The sequence below is a fragment of the Neolamprologus brichardi genome, chromosome 10 (genome assembly GCF_056152115.1).
Source record: "Neolamprologus brichardi isolate AB-2024 chromosome 10, ASM5615211v1, whole genome shotgun sequence".
Classification (NCBI taxonomy): Eukaryota; Metazoa; Chordata; class Actinopteri; order Cichliformes; family Cichlidae; genus Neolamprologus; species Neolamprologus brichardi.
Window position 1 is genome coordinate 702,424 of NC_142113.1, and position 21,030 is coordinate 723,453.

General features: G+C 42.6%; 1 protein-coding gene across 4 annotated transcripts in view; it reads right to left on the bottom strand.

The window, feature by feature from the left end:
• The window catches only part of dlg2 (discs, large homolog 2 (Drosophila)), a 154,240-nt gene that overhangs the window by 101,517 nt on the left and 31,693 nt on the right, over window positions 1-21,030 (bottom strand). For all 4 annotated transcript variants that reach the window (XM_087846994.1, XM_087846993.1, XM_087846992.1 and 1 more), the window contains exons 4-5: window positions 13,203-13,339; window positions 4,423-4,491 (exon numbers count right to left, since the gene is read on the bottom strand). In XM_087846994.1, coding sequence (XP_087703120.1) covers window positions 4,423-4,491; window positions 13,203-13,339 — 206 coding nt within the window. The remainder of the gene's footprint in view (window positions 1-4,422; window positions 4,492-13,202; window positions 13,340-21,030) is intronic.

Sequence of the window (21,030 nt, forward strand, 5' to 3'; positions counted from 1 at the left end):
GTGCTCTGATTGGGTGATATGGTACTACAAGGTCATTAAGATAAGATGGGGCCTGATTATTTAAGACCTTGTATGTGAGGAGCAGGATTTTGAATTCTGGATTTAACAGGAAGCCAAAACAGGAGAAATCTGCTCTCTCTTTCTAGTCCCTGTCAGGACTCTTGCTGCAGCATTTTGGATTAGCTGAAGGCTTTTCAATGAGTTTTTTGGACATCCTGATAATAATGAATTACAGTAGTCCAGCCTGGAAGTAATAAATGCATGAACTAGTTTTTCAGCGTCACTCTGAGACAGGATATTTCTAACTTTAGAGATGTTGCGCAAATGGAAGAACGCAGTCTTACATATTTGTTTAATATGTGCGTTGAAGGACACGGGAAGACAACTGACTTTGGTTGCTGAGGTCTCTAGCTTCACGTCTCAGATACATAAAAAGGTTGGTGGTGTACCAAGGCCCTTTAAACCCTAACTCGTCACTGACAGGGTTTCCCGACATTTTTTAAAATTACTGTAACTTTTGACTATGCTTCCACCTCACTGTCAGCCATCCTGTTAGCAGGGCCGATGCTACCTTTGGCTACACCGGCTACAGGGGCCTGGTTAGCTATGGGTTATTCCAAGAGTGTGAAGTCGAGTCTCCAACTCAGTGATCCTGGCCTCCAGACCTGAAAATAGGCAGCATTTTTACAAGTATCATCACTGCTAAAAGAGGCCGAGGAGTAACTAAACATCTGACACAATGAGCAGGAAAGTGCAGGAGGGACAGGTGAAGAGGCCATGCTGCTAGCGAGTCAGCTATGAGCTAAGCTAAGCTAGCAAAACCCTAAAGACACAGTGAGTGAATACTGTAACAATAAAGTGCTTTAGATGAAGCATGTGAAGATTACACTATGAAATAAGAAGTTATCTATAAGTTTCTAATTAAACTGCTACGCAGAAAAGTGACACAAAAGCTCCACTGTGTTAGAACAGGAACAGGAAGTGATACTCAGAGAGAGTGAGCACCACCACTAAACACATCCGCCACCACTAAACAAAACATAGCAAATTAAAAAAAGGAAAATCAACTTTTGACTTTTCATCTTTGATAGAGTTTGAAAACTGATCCAAATATGTGCTCAGTGCAATACTGCAGTGGAAGCAGGCACCAAGCATTGTCAGTGGCACATTTTAATGCAATCCAGAATCACAGATTTAACTATGTGTCTGCAGATGTGCACTCTTATTCTCAATTACAAAGTTACTGGAACATACTTTATACGACACTTTATCAACTATTGTTGAGCTTTGTGTTAAGTCCTTTATTTAAACACTCCCAGGTGGATGAGGTCTGGGGAACTAACCTCTGATTTTCAACTGCAATTACTTAATGAAACATCCAGTTTTATGAAGAAGAACTCGGTACAGAACTTGCAGTTCAGTCTTGCCTAAGATTCGATAAATGCATGAAAAAGAAATTTGTGTTTCTTTTTTTGGTCCTTGGAGAAAAAGTAATGCAGTCCGCTGCAATATAAGGAGCCCACTGATTGGTTAGCGATTCACGGAGGGGAAGCTAACTGTTTGAATTGAACAACACTGCTGTTTACGCTGAAAACTTTGCACTGCTTTGTACAAGCACACACTCTAAAAAGGCATTTAGCCTTGCTATTCCCGCTCTTTCTAACATGGATATGTAAGAAACTGACTCTGAGTAATCACCTGTGGACTCAGTCTGACTATCTGTTGGAGGTAGCATGCTAACATGGCTAGCGCTAGCATCATTGCATGTAGACCCGCTCTTTTAATCTCATTTTATCTTGTGAGAATATTACGTTCCAGCAGCTAGCTACATAATCCACAGCATGTAGGACTACTTGATAATTCACTTTGTGACTACACAAACAGATCACTTAGTTGGACATATTGGTTGCTACTTGTGGTTTTCTTTTGGTTTGTGGCTGCTGTATCCTCTTTTTGTTGGTCACATGTTACTTTTCTGTGTCCAGTGCAGCAACTTGTGATCCTCATGTAGGGGCATCCATGTTTGCTTTAACATGTCCACTTAAGTCATGTAAGAGCATTTAGTTTTGCTGTAATTAAAAATATAACCTATGCTTCTTATGACTCTTGTGTGTCTCCACTTTTAGGTTGTGGCTTTTGAGGCAGGTTGTAACATCCTGACTGCTGGGATTGCCACATTATCACAACGGCGGTCTGCAGATCCTTGCAACCACCACTGTGTCTGGATTGTTAGCCAGCAGCTGCTCATCTCTCTGAAACTAGAACTCCCTGATCGCTGTTGTTCTCATTCACTGTATGTTGTGGGGATCCTTCATGATCTCGATCAATCTGCCTTTTCTTAGCCATTTATTTGTGCTGCCAGGTGATCATAGAGCGCCACGAGGTTCTTCAGCCACTAGGCGAGGATCACGTCATGGCTCTTCCTTTAGGAGGTTGCTGTAGTCCGCTCTCAGGTTCACATTCTGTGTATTGTGTGACGCCTCTGCTTATATATTATATATTATCTTATATATAGCACTCAAAGTGCTCTACACAACATGCCACATTCACCCATTCACAGTCAGTCACACAAGCACTTTTTTGTATGCTTTTAAATAATTCCTAACTACCATTCACACACATTCATACTGATGGATGCATCTATTTAGTGCTCTAAGGAAGGAACAGTGAGGAATTAGTGACAGGGTCATGAGAGGCCAAGTCTCACTGATCCATGTGGTGACCGAAGGCTGGCCCAGCTGACCTGATCCAACAAGCTACTGTAGCTCAAACTGCTACAAAGGGTCAGGAATGGTTTGAGGACCATGACTGGTTATATAAAACAGTCTAATCAAACATCTGTTGTATTTGCTGCACAAATAAATTCGATTCATGGAGGTCCCACCTCACAGCCTTCAGGACTTAAAGGATGTGTTGTTATCAGATCAGTATCCTCCAACAGGCAGCAGCAACGGCATTAAGCTATAATCCAAAGAAGCAGCATGCTGTGTTGGAGCATGCAAGTGTTCAGTCTAGGCAACAATCAGACATGCTCATGCTGCTGACAAACACAAACTCACACATCAAAGTTAATTTCTTTGTCATAAACTCCAAATTTCTGTGTATTTTCTTTTGTTGTTTGTATTCGAATCTGTTGTGCTGGTTACGATGGTGGTAAGCTCCCCTGGTTACATCATTACTAACTCAGCATCTATCGTAATATATAACTGTGCGGAAGAAAGTGCAGTTCTAGTCCGTTCTAGTCAGTCTAGCACTATAACACAAACCTTTAACCCTTCCCATGTGATCCATCTCCACTTATAAGAACCTGAGCTGCTCATTTCCTCCACATCAACGGTCACGGTACCTGTTTGCTGGAGTCATGCTGCAGAAGAGGCGTGTTGCAGATTTTGACCTTGATTACTGCCTTCATTAGAGTTTGAAGCAGCACCCCTCCAGTCCCAGTCGCTTCTTGCTCTTACTGAAGACATTTGCAAGCACAAACTGCCAGAATGACAGAGCTAATCTTTTCAGGTGATGTGGCTCAGGTAGCTTTGACTTATTGCATTACAGAGCAGGAATGCTTTAACCTCCCTTGTTAGAGCTGCCACTCGTTGTATGCAACAACACTAACAGTGCAAACTATTTGCATGACGGATTTACTGAAGAATCCACTGCACACTTTGCATGTCCTGCACACATTAACACAAAACATTTTCTTCTGAAATGCAGAAATGCGTTTCATGACTGTCGTCTCGATGGCTATAGACAACTTCTACTTGGCTCCATTTTAATTTACAATGAATATAAGAGAATGAAATTCACTAAGATTTATGTTATGAGTACAAGACTGCAGATCGATACAGACAAACATGGAGTGAACAGTATTGCCGTCCCTTTGATTTAAAACTGGACATTTTACAGACATTTAGTTTCTTAAATCAGACTCTCTGATCATACTCTGATCATGTCAGAGAGCCTAATTCGCACAGGAAAGATTTAATTTCCATTCAAACAAATAAACTCTCAGGTTCTTAATCATGTTCAGTTAGTTCTACTTAGCAAACTAACGCTGTCATCTTCAGACATGCCAGTTCTGCTCTGAGACCCTAACAAAAAGCTTGGCTAACGTCGTTCCAGCCCAGTTTGTACCACTAACATATTATTACCACAGCAGTTGTTATTCTGGAGCCAAGCACTAATCTTGTTTACATTTCGAGCTTACTGTTACTGGGATTATGCAGCACCAGATTCCTCCAGCTGCTTCTTAGTGCTGGGCTGCAGTGCTCTGCTATGACTGTTGATGAGTGAACGCAGAACTAAATCAACTACAATGGATGCTGCTAGCAGAGGCACAAGGCACTTGTTGTGATGTACACAAGATCCCACGAATCTACTGCAAGCCATACACTACTGCTACACTGCAAACATACAGAAACTCACCTCAGAGGTGTTTGCACTGCACTCTGCTTGCTCTCTCCCACTGGGCTCTGAGCTGCTGTGCTCCCTCTGCTGGGAACAACAAACAGGTGCATAAGCCACTCAGCTCTGATGATGACTGGTGTTGTTCTCAGAAATGCCTAGCTGAAGTATACACATGCAACAAAGAACACTGTGTATGTATATTATGAATAATAATATAATATAGAGGTTTTTGAAGTGTTGACTGGCTGATAACTGCACAACAGTAACAGGATGCAGTTGTAAGAGTTATGCAAGAACTGCAACGATACGTAGATGAAGTGATCATACGCTGGTCAGACTGCCTCCCATTAGAAGCTCAAAGCCTAGAAATAAACATCCTGTTTCTAACAGCGATACCTTTAACTTTTCATGTAGAATCATTTAGTTGTTTTTTATTACATAATTTATGTTTATTCATTAAGTTAAGTATTATTTAGCTATCAATTGTTATTATGTAGTATTATTTGTGTAATATTAAGACAAAAACAGATGATGGATCTTGCTCACAAGATACTAATTTGACAGAACATAAACTAGAGGAGTCAATCTATACTATACTCATTCAGCTATTATTAAAGCTGATGTGGCCGCCCTCTGTGGTTATTACTGGACATAATAACTACCAACAAATCTGCCAAAACAAAAGTAGGAAAAACAAAATGCTGCTACGAACAGAGCTGATTCAACTATGATTACAATGAGTGACATTTTAACATAAAGTTTTTAGATGATATATTACCTGCTGTTTTGTATACAAATGTTACCAAATGAACATGCAGCTGAGAAAAACACATCACTGTAATGTAGAATATATGCAGAAAGTTCAGGAAGTGAAAAAACATTATTATTATTACTGTTCATGATTCAGCACATATCAAACATGCAGGGCTGCATGCTGTGGTGGACTCTTATGAATAAGGGAACAGAATATATGTATATATGTATATATGTATATATATATTACTATTTCGTCATTGTTTCACCTACTTCAGCAAAAGAATTTGTCTAATATGGAATAAATAAATAAATCATTTCTCATTCCTAAACTGTCCTGAGAGGAATGTGCAATGCTTTGCATCAGGACTGCTGATGATCCCATGAGTTATGGTCTTGGTTTTCTGTGAAGTATTTCAGTTTTGTTCCCTGATTTGATTTAAATAAGATTCTTTCTTGTATTTACATTTTGCTCCTTTCTCACATGTTCCTTTGCCTTTGTGTTGAAAGAGCCAGATAGGCAGATGAGATTAACTCAGCAGGTGATTCTGGCTTCTACTTAAAAATAGGCTGAGAGCAGCAGTTTTCTGTGGGACTATATTTGTCGGTGGGTTGGTGACCCAGTGTTTTTGGTTTCTGTACTTTTACTTTTGATGTTATTATGAGTATGACTGTTTGTTTTGGTTTCTGTCCCAGTATTTCTAGCTTCCTAGTTTGGCAGTACTTCCTGAGTTCTTGTTTCCAGGCTCTGTTATTTGGTTTCCCAGTGTTTATTCTGTGTTCCCACTTTTCTGTGTTCCTTCTGTCTGTCCATGGTGTTATTTTGTCTGCTCATGAGTCTGCGTCTGTTAAGTTCTGTGTCTGTCGTGTACTTCCTGTTTTACTTTGTAGGTCTGTGCCTTATGTCAGTACGTTCAGCTTTGTGCTCTCTCGTCAGTGTAATCAACGTCAGCCGTGTCTCCTCTTAGCTCTGTTCACCTGTATTCATTGTCTGCGTCTTCCCCTGCTCGTTGTCGTACTCATACCACCCCTGTATGTTCAGTTTGCCTGCCTGCTTGCTAGTTTAGTTTTGTATTCTCGGTTCAGTTCAGTTCAGTTTGTGCACAGCAATAAAGCGGCTTAAGTTCTCCTTTTGTCTCTGCGTTCGTGAGTCCTCTCTCCCTGCCTGCCTACACACAGCCATGACAATATTTTTCTTTCAGTAGTGTTTGTGGCCATGATTGAATATCTTAAGGATAGAAATGTGACAGTAAAGTCATTTTTGTTCACACTCACAATTTGGGTTTTGTTTTTTTTTTAGGACAACACCACTGTTCCTATAATGAGAATCACCGGTCCACTGCTGTTCTGCAGAGACCTGAACCCCCTCATAAGACTGGCTACGAAATGGAGCAACTGGAAGCCACCTCCTCTACGTGGATGATGACAAGCCAAGAGTGAACGAGACATCGATCCACTGATCCACACCACCAGGATATACAGCAACGACATCGGAATAATGTTCGGACTGGAGAAGTGTAGTCGGATGGTAACAAAGAGAGGGAAGGTAGTCAGAACTGAGGGGATTGAACTACCAGAAGGCAACGTTGCAGACATAGAGGACAGTTACAAGTACCTGGGGATCCCGCAGACGAATGGAAACCATGAAGAGGCCGCTGGGAAAGCTGCAACCACCAAGTACCTGCAGAGGGTCAGGCAAGTCCTGAGGAGTCAGCTGAACGATAAGAACAAGATCCGGGCCATCAACACGTACCATTCAATCACGCCCTGCCTGTGATCAGGTACCCTGCTGGGGTAATAGGCTGGCCAAAGGAGGAGATAGAAGCCACTGACATAAAGACAAGAAAGCTCCTGACCATGCATGGAGGGTTTCACCCCAAGTCCAGCACCCTGAGGCTGTACGCTAAGCGGAAGGAAGGGGGCCGGGGACTGGTGAGTGTCAGCACCACAGTCCAGGATGAGACAACAAACATCCAAGAATACATCACGAAGATGGCCCCAACTGACAGCGTGCTCAGTGAATACCTCAGGCAGCAGAAACCCAAGAAAGAGGAGGAACCATCATGGCAGGACAGGCCCCTGCATGGTATGTACCACTGGCAGATAGAGGAGGTGGCTGATATCCAGAAATCCTACCAGTGGCTGGACAAAGCTGGACTGAAAGATAGCACAGAGGCACTAATCATGGCAGCACAAGAACAAGCTCTGAGTACAAGATCCATAGAGGCTGGGGTCTATCACACCAGGCAAGACCCCAGGTGCAGGCTGTGTAAAGATGCCCCAGAGACAATCCAGCACATAACAGCAGGGTGCAAGATGCTAGCAGGCAGGGCATACATGGAACGCCATAACCAAGTGGCCGGCATAGTGTACAGGAACATCTGTGCCGAGTATAACCTGGAAGTCCCGAGGTCAAAATGGGAGACGCCCCCAAGGGTGGTGGAGAATGGCCGAGCTAAGATCCTGTGGGACTTCCAGATACAGACGGACAAAATGGTGGTGGCTAACCAACCGGACATAGTGGTGGTAGACAAACAGAAGAAGACGGCCGTAGTGATCGATGTAGCGGTTCCCAATGACAGCAACATCAGGAAGAAGGAACACGAGAAGCTGGAGAAATACCAAGGGCTCAGAGAAGAGCTCGAGAGGATGTGGAGGGTGAAGGTGACGGTGGTCCCCGTGGTAATCGGAGCACTCGGTGCTATATATATGAGATAGATGAACATGTTTGGACCCCATAATTTAACTTGGATAAAGCCATCTGGCATCTCGTTAGTTCTTGGTACATTTGCCTAATCCGTCTGATTGTAGCAGCAAAACAGGATATATAACAGTGACAGCCTCATGGAGGGTCATCGGTCTATGAGGACTAATCCTCTTTAGTTATCCCTATCATGACAGTACTAGATGACGTTAGTAAAGTGGTTCAGCAGCTCGTGCTGTTACAGAGAGATTATTTTCAGTCTCTATATAATGTGACACGATAACGCACACACACCACGCTGTAGGTTGAGTTGTTACTACAAAGAACAGGCAAGTATGACTACATCTACAAGTTTTAACTACATCTATTATTAGTAGTAGTAGTTTTATTGTTATTAATATTATGAGTCGCATATCAAACTGGTTAGTCCCCTTTTAATTTAAACATGCAATGAGCACAAAAACATGAAGCCTTGATGCCCACAGACCAGCTCTACTCAATGGCCACTGGTCAAACAAAATCACACACAGAACTAATAAAGTATATTTCAAGTTGCACAACCAAGATATATTTTAATTGAAATGCCTTTACTCTTTCTATTGACAATAAACATTCAGGTCAGTGTGTCACAAAAATTCTCATGAAATTCTAAATAATACAAGAATAATATAACATAGTTCTGACAACAATCAATCAACCACATATACCGTAATTGTCGGGCTATAAGCCGCTACTTTCTGCACAAGCTTTGAACCCTGCGGCTTTTAGTCAGGTGCGGCTTTTCTAAGGATTGTCCATGATTTTTGTGATATCGTAAGACGATTTGTTTTGTTTGTTCCGCTGTTGTACGGCACTACGTTGCCTGGCGGAAGGGCATGTGATCAGACACACAGTATCGGGGTTCAAGAGTAGTATGTTGGTCACATGTCCGTCCGCCAGGCAACATAGTGCCGTACGAAGTAGCGCGAAAAACAAACTTCAAAGTAGCGCTACGCGTTCAGCGGGAGGCGTGGATGACGAGCGGCGATAAACTTGCGAAAAGCAAGTTATGCCCAACTCCACCAGTGGAATCTGACAGCGTGGAAAAGTGTGAAAACATCCACGATCACCAACGGATTTCGAAGGGCTGGACTGCTGCATGATGGAGACACCGCCAAGGCCCTTCAAAGGGTGTTTGACTCTGACACTGACAACGAGGATTTGTTTGGTTTTGAAAGTGACAACGAAGGAAAGAAGCGGAGAGTGGATGACGTAGCCATCCTGAGCCTGTTCGTATCTGACACTGGAGAGGAGGACTTTGGTGGTTTTAGTGCGCAGGAAGAAGAGAAAGATGGTGGGACAAGATTATTGTTCTCTAAAACTGGTAGTGTCATGGCACTGGATCTGTGACCCAGTGTTGATGTGTTTTTGGGTTTTTGATTTTGTATCATTTGTGGTTTTGGTTCTTGAATTGTTGGGCTCATGCAATATTTATAGTTTCTATAATAAAATAAGATAAACCTAAGATAGTCCCACTCGTAGGAAATGTGTTTGGTCATGGCAGAAAGTGGACAGTACAAAGTTAAGAGCAGCAAAAATTAAGAAAAACAAAAGAATAGAAAAAGATAAAATAGAATAACATACTATAAACAAAAAGAAGACATCACTATGAAAATAGAATAAAATACTATGTTGGATCAGAAAAATTGCACTTAAGGGAGACTAATATTGTTTCTTCCTCAGTCTCAGTGTTGAGCTCGAGTGGCTTCGTCCTCGTCTCCGTATTTGACTTGCTTTTTTTTTTATTTTGATAGTCCCGTGTCCTGTGTTAGTGTATTCAATTTTGCTTCCTTCCTGTCTTATTATATCAGATTAGGTCCAGCAGTATTGCCTCTTGTTGTACATTCCCACGTTAGCTGTGCGTTTTTCTGTTAGTTCAATGTTCTCCAGTCATGTCTCGTCAGGTCATAAGTTGCCAAGTTGGGAGATCCTTAGTTCTAATGTATCTTCGTTTGTTTTTAATTTGTTTTGTCAGGTAATGAAGCTGCTGCTCTAAGTTAAGTTTTTGTCTCAGAGTCCTGCGTTTGGGTCCAACCTCTGCCTGCCACACAGCTCACCATGACAGAAGAACACGACCACGCTATAGACCCAGCGGACTAAGCCTTGCTTCACGCGCTCAAGGCTCCCAATGTGAGGACCGTGGGAATTATGGTAAACATGGCCGATGCTCTTCTGAGGAGGAATACCCACCTCTCCCCACGCAAACCAAAGCCCGGACAGTCCTGATCCTCAAGGATAGCCAGAAGGGACCGGTCCCGTCCAACAACCAACCAATAACCTGCCTCAGTACCGCATGGAAGCTCCTGTCAGGCATCATAGCGGCTAACATGAACAGGCACATGAGCGGGCCACACAAAGGGATTAGCAAAAACACCAGCTACTGGTAGACCGAGCAGCCAACCGAGACTGCAAGACAAGGCTGACCAACCTGTGCATGGATTGATTACAAGAAGGCCTATGACTCAATGTCCCACACCTGAAAGAGCCTTCAAGAGGGGCGAGAGGGGAATTATATATATGTACCAACACAGAGCAGCTACCTGAACGCTGCTCCAACAGAGGTCGATCATCTTGTTAATAATTTCACCTCCTCACTACGTACGACTCTGGATACTGTAGCTCCAGTGAAAACTAAGGTCTCTAATCAGAAGTACCTGACTCCGTGGTATAATTCTCAAACACGTAGCCTAAAGCAGATGACTCGTAAGCTGGAGAGGAAATGGCGTGTCACAAGTTTAGAGGATCATCATTTAGCCTGGAGAAATGGTTTGTTGCTTTATAAGAAAGCCCTCCACAAAGCCAGAACATCTCACTATTCGTCACTGATTGAAGAAAATAAGAACAACCCCAGGTTTCTCTTCAGCACTGTAGCCAGGCTGACAAACAGAGCTCTGTCGAGCCAACCATCCCTTTAACGTTAACTAGTAATGACTTCATGAACTTCTTCACACATAAAATTTTTATCATTAGAGAAAAAATTGCCAATAATCATCCCACAGATGTAATATGTAAGACTGCTTTCTTCCATTTGTGCAACATCTCTAAAGTTAGAAATATCCTGTCTCAGAGTGACGCTGAAAAACTAGTTCATGCATTCATTACTTCCAGGCTGGACGACTGTGATTCATTATTATCAGGAAGTCCTAAAACCTCACTGAAAAGCCTTCAGCTAATCCAAAATGCTGCAGCAAGAGTACTGACAGGGACTAGAAAGAGAGAGCATATTTCTCCTGTTTTGGCTTCCTGTTAAATCCAGAATTCAAAATCCTGCTCCTCACACAGCCTGGTTCTGGCATCTTCCTGTTAAAAGGGAGTTTTTCCTTCCCATTATCGCCTAAGTGCTTGCTCATAAGGGGCTATATGGTTGTTGGGTTTTTCTCTGTATGTATTATTGTAGGGTCTACCTTACAATATAAAACGTTATATAAATAAAATCAAATTGAATTAACATTACAGTGTGCTATATAAAATGCACAAACAACTGAAGGAGGAGCGTATGAATCCTTTCCTCCATTCATTTCTCGTTAGTACATGGGGATCTGCCCTCCCGAGAGCCGTTGCCAGTCCCCTTGAAGGCTTTCCCCAAACCGCAGCACTATTTCACACTTCCTCATCCCTCATCGCCCACCGTTACCAAGGATGTGGTCCCTGCTAGTGAATGCATTTATTAAGTCTGTTGTGTTTTTAACATGTTTTAATGGTTTCTTGTTCTATGTAATCTCAACAAGCCCCTAAAAACAGTCAGTGATCACTGTCGGCCTCTCTTGATTTTTAAACCTCAGTTTTTAAATCCTTACGATGTAACTCCAGCCCCTGCAGCAGTATATTAATGACTAACCTCGTATTGTGGATGGATTATCTCAGTTGTTCTCCTGACTGAAGTTTGGTCCGTTTACAGCATCCTGCCATGCGATTGCATTTGTTTAACCATCAGGAACCCTCACGTTAACTTTTATCCAGTGGAAAAAAGCTAGCCTCCAGCTTCACTGTGTTTATGCTATGCTAACATAGCTGGATGTTAAACTTCATTGTTACACCTGGTAAAGCAGCAACACTGATCATTTTATTACAGATGAAAGAATTTAGACAGTTTTTAACACTCAGTGATGCTGCAGTGATCGTTTGACTTTGGGATCTGAAGGGGAGTTTGGACCCGGAAACGGCTAATGACGTCAGACTTAAAGACCAGACTGTCACAGACATAGTATAAAAGATTGACATAGCTTCCACAGTTTGGCCAATCAGTGGTGTCACTCAATGAGTCATAAAAGCCTCTCCTTCACGGAAATCAAAATCACCATTTTTGCAACGAGAGAAATAACTACACAAAAACAATACCCTAGTCTCTGAGTCTGACAAAACGCTGTACACAGACCATTGCCTTCATGTGCTCCTTTGTTATAGTGTTGTGTTGCATATAAATTACATCGCAATAACATGTAAAGACTCTGGGCCATTTTGTTATAATGACCCAATGCACACTAGGTGGTATTGAATTGTAATGGAAAATGACATAGTCGAGTTGAGCTGAGTAGGTACTGGTGGAAAAGAGCTAATTGAAGTCTATGGGAAACAGGCCTCTGTGCTGAACCTGTAAACACTTCCCAGCTGAGTTTACAGGCTGTCTCTCAGCTGTCATACTAAATACAACATTACGTTCGCTGTGTAAATTTTGGTCATCTGTGTGTGAGAAAGGAGGATTGTGCAGGGTGTGTCCAGTTTCTCAGTCAGATGCACACCTCCCTCATCGCGTCCAGTTTCAAAACACCAAGATGCCTGCAGCAAAAACACTTCATAATGGGTTTTCACAAACCAGTGGATGTCAAGGTAGCTATATCCATTTTTGATACTTTCAGTGGTCAAAGTAACTTATCTAGAAAGCCAAACAACACTGTTTACACCGAGTAGTCATGCCTTGACTTGCATACAGTATGGTGCAAACGTTGCAGGTGCAAAAAATACTCCATGTTCTCCTCAACACATTTGCTCACACTTTGCAGGGTACTTGAATTAAGGTATAGTTCCAGTAAAGCACAACAAATATAGAATTAGCAGATCAGATTATCACATTCAGCTGATTGTCAAGAGTCAGATTCAGATGACTGATCACCAGAAACTACATCTCCCTACACCTGCTCTTAAAAGGGTTTTTATCCCCACACTCAGCATGCTATTGCTGTTAATGCTTCACCGCTCAGCCTTTGTCTGTTTTACTTTCCAAAAGGCTTTAGCAGGCAGACACCCTTGTCATAAAAAGGTAATTCACTATCCATAGGGCTGATACAGTGTGTCAGACACTCACCTGCTCTACTGGACAGGTAGAGTTTGGTACAGAAAGACTTTTCTCCCACTTGTCCGCCATGTGGTTGAGTTCCTCTAGCTTTTGCTTGGAGCTTTTCTGTGTGTTTAATAGAGTCACTTCATAGAACCCCTGGATATCTGTGAACATACACATGTTAAATGATGTAGGGGCTGTTGACAGTTGATTGGCTTAAGTGGATGGTAGATATGTCAAATGGTGAATGGGCTGATTCTTATACAGCACTTTTCTACTCTCCCGGAGCACTCAAAGATCTGTACACAGCCTCATTCACCCATTATTCACACCATTAATACAAACAGTTCTTCTTCGAAGTGCTTTCTATCTGACATTCACACACATGGATTTACATGGATGGATGCATCAGAGAGCAACTTGAGGTCAACAAACAACCTTTAGTCCGCAGCTTGGACCTTTCTGTCTGAGCTGCGGACTAAAGGTTGTTTTTGGTAGTGTTTGAGTGTTAATAAAATTATCTTTAAAACTGCAAAACCCAGGAAGAAAATGTCCACAGAAAATATGTGGTCTTATCTGACCGGGCTGGTAGCTGCACTTCAAATATATCCTGGTGTTTTGCATGAATGTCAGTTTGACTGCAATACTTTCACTGCATTCTGTAGCGATGAACTGAACATCTGTTAGGTTGTCTTTACAACATATAATATAAAGCATTTGCATTTTGTGACTCAAGTCAACTTTTTAATATTTGGTTAAAGTGTAAGTAAGTAAAATGTATTTATATAGCACTTTCCACAGATAGAAATCACAATGTGCTTCACAATAAAACAATAAAACCAGAAATATAAATAAAATAATATAAAACAATGAAAGCTAGAAATGTCTTCAGCTGCTGTCTAGACAGCGTAAAGACAATGGAAGAGAGTTCCTCAGCCTTGGTGCCTGAAAAACCCGATGAGTGTTTTTATTTTCAAGGTGCAGGAACATTTTTTGAATGGCCAGCCATGTTTTACTAAAGAATCAAAGCCGTGGCAAGTGATCTGGCACTATGGCTTTTACATTTACATTTAAATGGATATTAATAAAAAGAATGCATTAGTATTCACAACCAGACACTAAATAATGTTTCTGTCCCAATCATGTAACAATGTTTCCATGCATTTCTGTATTTAGAAACAATAAATCAACTTTTTTAGCCCATTAAGAAATTAACGGGCTAAAAACTTTCTGGATGTATATTTTCAAATACACTAAGAACAGTCACAGTTCAATTTTTTATCATTCAAATTAAAGCAGGCTTTTACAGAAGCAGATGAATGCAGGGAAATTTATGCAAATCCCCCAAAGCTCTTGAAATAGTGTGGTGAGTAAATGTGTAAGTCTCTATGAACCAGTTATTATTTGTCACTCAATTATTTTGAGAGAATCAAGATTCAAAAACATACTGTATGTCAACTATGCATGTGTTAGGGTTTGTTAGGGTCAGACATTTAAAGGTGTTGTTTTGTGTGTACCTTAATGTTAATTCAACAAGTTCTGAGATAAACGCTCTCCTTCATACAATCCAGTGCATTTCAAAACTATCCACTGTTACCATGGTGACAGAACATTGTAACATGTTGTTCATTTAACCTCCTAAGACCCGAACACGGCAGCATTTTTAATTTCCTTTTGGGCTGATTGGGACCTGATAAATGTAAAAACAAAGAATTACGTCATTTTTTTTAACCTTATTTTTGTTCTAAGAAAAATGAGAGCCACATCTGAGGATATTCGTTTAAAATGTTGACAGAACAGTAGCAGTATAATGTCCTCGTAAGTGGATATCAGGCCCTTGTGGAGCAAAATTGAGTATTTTGGTCTAAATAACCAAGAATGTGATGTCCACATATGTGGACGCAGGTCTTAGGAGGTTAAAAAAGCAACCACAGCCTCAGTTTTACCAAAAGTAGCAAAAATAACTCACACATGCAGTGAAACCTCCCGGTTCTCCCCTCATGTTGCAGCACTGCTGTCTCATGAAACAGTGTTGCTGTGCTGCGAGAGGACCAGATGCCAAGCTAACAGCATGCCTAATCCTCAGACACAGAAGCTCCCTGTTCTCTTCAATACAATGACCTTACACCCCACATAGCTGATTTCTAATTCAGCTCTCGTACGAATAATGCTCATAACGCATTTAGCAGTTCTTTTCAACTCTCCTGTTAAGGCTCAAACCTACATTTTTTCAAATGGCTAAGTGTAAAAATCCCATCAGTAAATGACTGGCACTGAAGAGTTCTTTAAAATGGAAAAGATTACCTTCTCTAACAGATTTCAAACAAATTTGTTGAGATTTGGGATAAATGGAAACATTACATTTTGTCAAGACGATCTATATGGTTGTGATGATGAATCGGTGCTTGTGGGGGGAGTTGGCAGACAGTAGCAGGAGAAGATGCTTTAAGTGCATGTGATTATGCATAGCAGATGTTGACAGATGTTTGATATCTCTGCCTCTGCTGATTTGACTTTTGCACACATTACATATTACTTTGGTTTTGTCTGCAGCACTGAGTGTAAAATGCTTCCACACAGAACTTGAGTTTTTTGGCTGGTGGAGGACCAAGAGGTGCTCAGCAGCAGCTACACTCTTTTCTATTTGGTTGCCCAAATCCATGTGGGGAGTTTCAGCTAAGTTAATGAGTGACGGGAGGCTATGCTAAGGTTAACTGGCCTACGTCTTGCTGTCTGCAAAAGACAGAGTAACTTAAACGTACCATATAACTCACACAAGTGCATACAATTCGACACAACTACACAAGCATTGTTTTAACCGAGCGTTAACGTTACTCTGTCAACAGCCTGTTGGCTAAATGACCGAGCTAACAGAGCTACGTAAACAGAGTGAACATGAGAGACCCGACTGCAGACGTCAGTAATGCAGCGTAATGGAATAATCTCCCGATCTTCGCAAAAGTTATAAACTGCCTCCGGAAACCAGTTAAGGTCCAAAAAAATCTATTCAACAAAAATAATGATGCAGTTCAGTCTTTTCTGGCTCAGCCGAGCCTCTCTGCAGCCAGCTGTGTCACTCACTCATCCATGCTCAAATCTTTTACGTGCGCTCAGAATAGTGGCACAAAAATAACGCCAAACATTTGTTAGTAATTTCATAATTCCAGGAATCGTCTAGTTTGCACTGATCGTGTTGGCACTCTGCTTGTGTTACAACAACGGTCATTTCTAAATGTTGTTTTTATCGTGATGTGTCTGTTTACTGGTTTAAGTGGAGCTGGATTAAGGGCTTCTGTGGGCGACATGACAAAAAATACACATTTTGCATCAGAATATGATTTGTTGTTGGCATCAGAGACTGAAAGTAACGAAGTACAAATACTTCATTACTTAAGTAGAATTTTCTGGTATCTGTACTTTACCGCTGTACTTTTTTGTGCCTACTTTATACTTCTGCTTCTTACATTTTAGCACGAGTATCTGTCCTTTGTACTCCCTACATTTTCAAATCAGGGTCATTACATTATCCCCCTCCCCACACACACACTTTGCAAGATTACTTTAAACTTTTGTACAGTACAAAATGTACTTCTTACTTCCACTTGAGTAAAAAGTTGAGTGAATACTTCTACTTTTAGTCGAGTATTTTTAAACAGAGGTAACTAAACTGTAGTAAGTATGTGTGGACCTTTGACACCTCTGGTTGGCATTTAGTGGTCAGTTTAAAATTTGTTTTTTGCTTGTTATCGAACAAATTCACTTCACTACTTTTCACTGTCAGTAACATCGATGCACATCGTTCCATTCACTGCACATTGCACTTTATTCATGTCTTTCACTCCACCTGCATCAACATGGAAAAGTTAATCACAAAGCGATTTATATATTTATAAATACTAATATTCTCTATTCTATGCTCTACTGCTTTTTTATTGCCCAGATTTTAGTTAGCCTTTGTTAAATTGTCTGTTATATGTCAATATATGTGTATGTTACAAAAAAAGTGTCTTGTAAATTATGTTTTTTTTAAAGAATTGTCTCCCCAAATCTCTTACATGCCAGGTTACAATGGGTGGTGCCTGTGTAAACTGTAACTGTATTCAATAAAAAGGCTGCATGGAAGGCTGCTTATTTGAAGGAAACAGGTGAGGAGCGTTCAGCTCCAAGATCCTGGTCCCGACCAGCCTCCCTTGCTAGCAAGTAAAATCGATCGATTGCTGTTCGTCTTGCTTCGTTAACAGGAATAAGTTTCTAAACCAGCCTGTGGAAGCGCAGACCCAACATAAAGTTATAAATATGCACTTCTTTTCAGCACTTCTGCAGTCTCTTTGTTGACTTACAAGTTGCTTTTCACATTGTACAGTTCAGTGCATTCATCAGCTAGAAAAAAAGTGTGTTTTCATTAAATATATTTTTATTTCCTGTTCACACATTTCTTGACAGCTCTTGTGATCCACACCATTTTGCCTTTATTATTGAGGATGGCTTGGATGTTTTTGTTAACACGTGCAATCTGATTGTTGGATAAACTGATTACATTCTATACAACTACTTTGAAATTACATGTGGGTTTTTCTCTCTTACAGACAAAATGATATGCTCATCATACATCATACGGCGTGGGGATATGGCAAGGCATTTATTGTCATGTCAGCATTCTTCAATGCCAAGTCAGCCAGCACTATCAGGACTACTCTCCGCTGCACTCTCCAAGGAGCCCCGCCTCCCTCCCGCTGCACAGGTGCAAGTGTTGTATTTTGAGGAGAAATTTATTTTGAGCGAAGAAAAGCTGAATCTGAGTGAACAGAATTCATTCCTGCGTGCAAAAACTGTATTTCCGTGTGTGTTCCGTATGTTACACACACACACACACACACACACACACAACAGCAGCCCCTCTCACTCAGTTTTTGCATTTGCGCTCGCTCTCAATGTGTTGCTCACGCTCTCAACATTTCTGCCTGTGCCGCTCAACTCTTCCTCTACACCGTTATATTTGTGCCACAAAACCAGCCAATCACAGACCATCCATCCATCCATCCATCTTCGTCCGCTTTATCCGGGGCCGGGTCGCGGGGGCAGCAGCCTAAGCAGAGAGGCCCAGACCTCCCTCTCCCCAGCCACCTCCTCCAGCTTATCCGGGGGAACACCAAGGCGTTCCCAGGCCAGCCGAGAGATATAATCTCTCCAGCATGTCCTGGGTCTGCCCCGGGGCCTCCTCCCGGTGGGACATGCCTGGAACACCTCACCCAGGAGGCGCCCAGGAGGCATCCTTGTCAGATGCCCAAACCACCTCAGCTGGCTCCTTTCGACGTGGAGCAGCAGCGGCTCTACTCTGAGCCCCTCCCGGATGGCCGAACTTCTCACCCTATCTCTAAGAGAGAGGCCAGCCACCCTTCGGAGGAAGCTCATTTCCGCCGCTTGTATCCGCGATCTCGTTCTTTCGGTCACTACCCACAGCTCGTGGCCATAGGTGAGGGTAGGGACGTAGATCGACCGGTAAATTGAGAGCTTCGCTTTTACACTCAGCTCCCTCTTCACCACGACGGACCGGTGCAGCGTCTGCATTACTGCAGCTGCAGCCCCAATCCGTCTGTCGATCTCCGGCTCCCTTCTCCCATCACTCGCGAACAAGACCCCGAGATACTTGAACTCCTCCACTTGGGGCAGGACCTCATCCCCGACCCGGAGTGGGCACTCCACCCTTTTCCGGCTGAGAACCATGGCCTCAGATTTGGAGGTGCTGATCCTCATTCCCGCTGCTTCACACTCGGCTGCGAACCGCTCCAGTGCGAGCTGGAGGCCCTCACTCGATGAAGCCAACAGAACCACGTCATCCGCAAAGATCAGAGATGAGATCCTGAGGCCACCAAAGCGAAAGCCTTCCACCACTTGGCTGCGCCTAGAAATCCTGTCCATAAAAATTATGAACAGAACCGGTGACAAAGGGCAGCCCTGGCGGAGTCCATCACCCACCGGGAACGAGTCCGACTTATTGCCGGCAATGCGAACCAAGCTCTTGCAACGGTTGTATAGGGATCGAATGGCCCGTAGCAATGGGCCAGACACCCCATACTCCCGCAACACCTCCCACAGGACACCCCGAGGGACACGGTCGAATGCCTTCTCCAAGTCCACAAAACACATGTAGACTGGTTGGGCAAACTCCCATGCACCCTCAAGTATCCTCGAGAGGATGAAGAGCTGGTCCAGTGTTCCACGACCAGGACGAAAACCGCATTGTTCCTCCTGCATCCGAGGTTCGACTAGCGGACGAACTCTCCTTTCCAGCACCCTGGCATAGACTTTCCCGGGGAGGCTGAGGAGTGTGATCCCCCTGTAGTTGGAACACACCCTCCGGTCCCCCTTCTTAAAGATGGGGACCACCACCCCGGTCTGCCAGTCCAATTACAGACTTGGATGCAAAAATATCTGATTGGCTGTTTTGGTCTCCAATCAGCTCGAAATGACGAAATACAATATCCCAGAATCCATTTCGTCCAAAACTCAAATGAGGCAGTGGCGGAGGAACACAGAGTGGCAGAGTTTGAAATATTACTCTGTCTGGGTCACAAAATAAACTTTTAAGATTTTCATGTGAGAATGTTTCTGTGTAAACTTCAAATACCTGCTCGATTTATCAAGACATCACATATTTGCATAAGTGCTCTGTTTTCGGAGATGCCTGTTAGTAGTGCCTTTTCACTGTGCAATACTTTTTGTTAATATCCAACTGTGTAATAGACTCACAATATTTGAAATGTGCCGTTCCCTTGTATTCTTATTCCTATTTATTCTATTTATCCCTTTTGTATACTCTGTATTTATATATGTGTATATAGAGTATATTTCTGCTCACATTCTGCAACTACCGCGATATGGCAGCCTCGCTTCTGTCAGTCTGCCCCAGGGCAGCTGTGGCTACAACTGTAGCTGCCTCCACCAGTGTGTGAATGGGTGTGTGAATGGGTGGATGACTGGGTGTGTAAAGCGCTTTGGGGTCCCTAGGGGGGGACTAGTAAAAGCGCTATACAAATACAGGCCATTTACCATTTACCATTACTGTGCTACTGGAAACTGAATTTCCTGGAGGAACCCACCCGAGTGATAAATAAAGTTTCATCTAATCTAATGTAATCTATAGGGCAGTACAGGGCTTTCTATCTACCACTCTGCTGTGATATAATGAGCTGTCACGGTCACGTGGCTTTCCGTTGTCCCGGAGGTCCACCCATTTGTAGTAGTTAAGGCAACAGAAGATGCCTGGGACAGTTCAGCCATAACTTTAAACTTCTCCTGCTCATACATGTTTGGAACGATCTTGCCACTAAAGTGGACGCGCAACGAGATATCATAGCGTGGCTCGTTTATCCTAGTTTAAACCTTGTTTTGCACAAAGGAATACGTCTGCAGCTAAACACCCCAATAGCTTTTGTAATAGCTTTAACCCGGTCGGATTGGGCAGCAAAGGGCTGCTTAAATACCGCAAACTCCTCTGCTCCTCCACTTGGATCGCTAGCGCTGGCCATAACTATCGCTTGACAGATCCACCACGCCACCATACACATACTTTTTTTTCTTCTTTTTCGAATCTTCGGATCACATGCGTGCCGAACCGTGGAGTGGGATCGGTTCAGATTTCGGATCAACTGTGATCCGTTGCACCACTAGTAATGCGTAAATAGTTATTTCAAAATAAGACACACAACTACAACACAGGAAAAGACCCAGGGAAACCGACTTAACGATAAAAACCCTAAAAACTGGTTTTGCCTTTGCTGACTGCTGATCTGATCGTCTCAAGTCTGGTGACCTGCTGCAGAAAACCCTCTCCCTCTATCATTAACAAGCAATT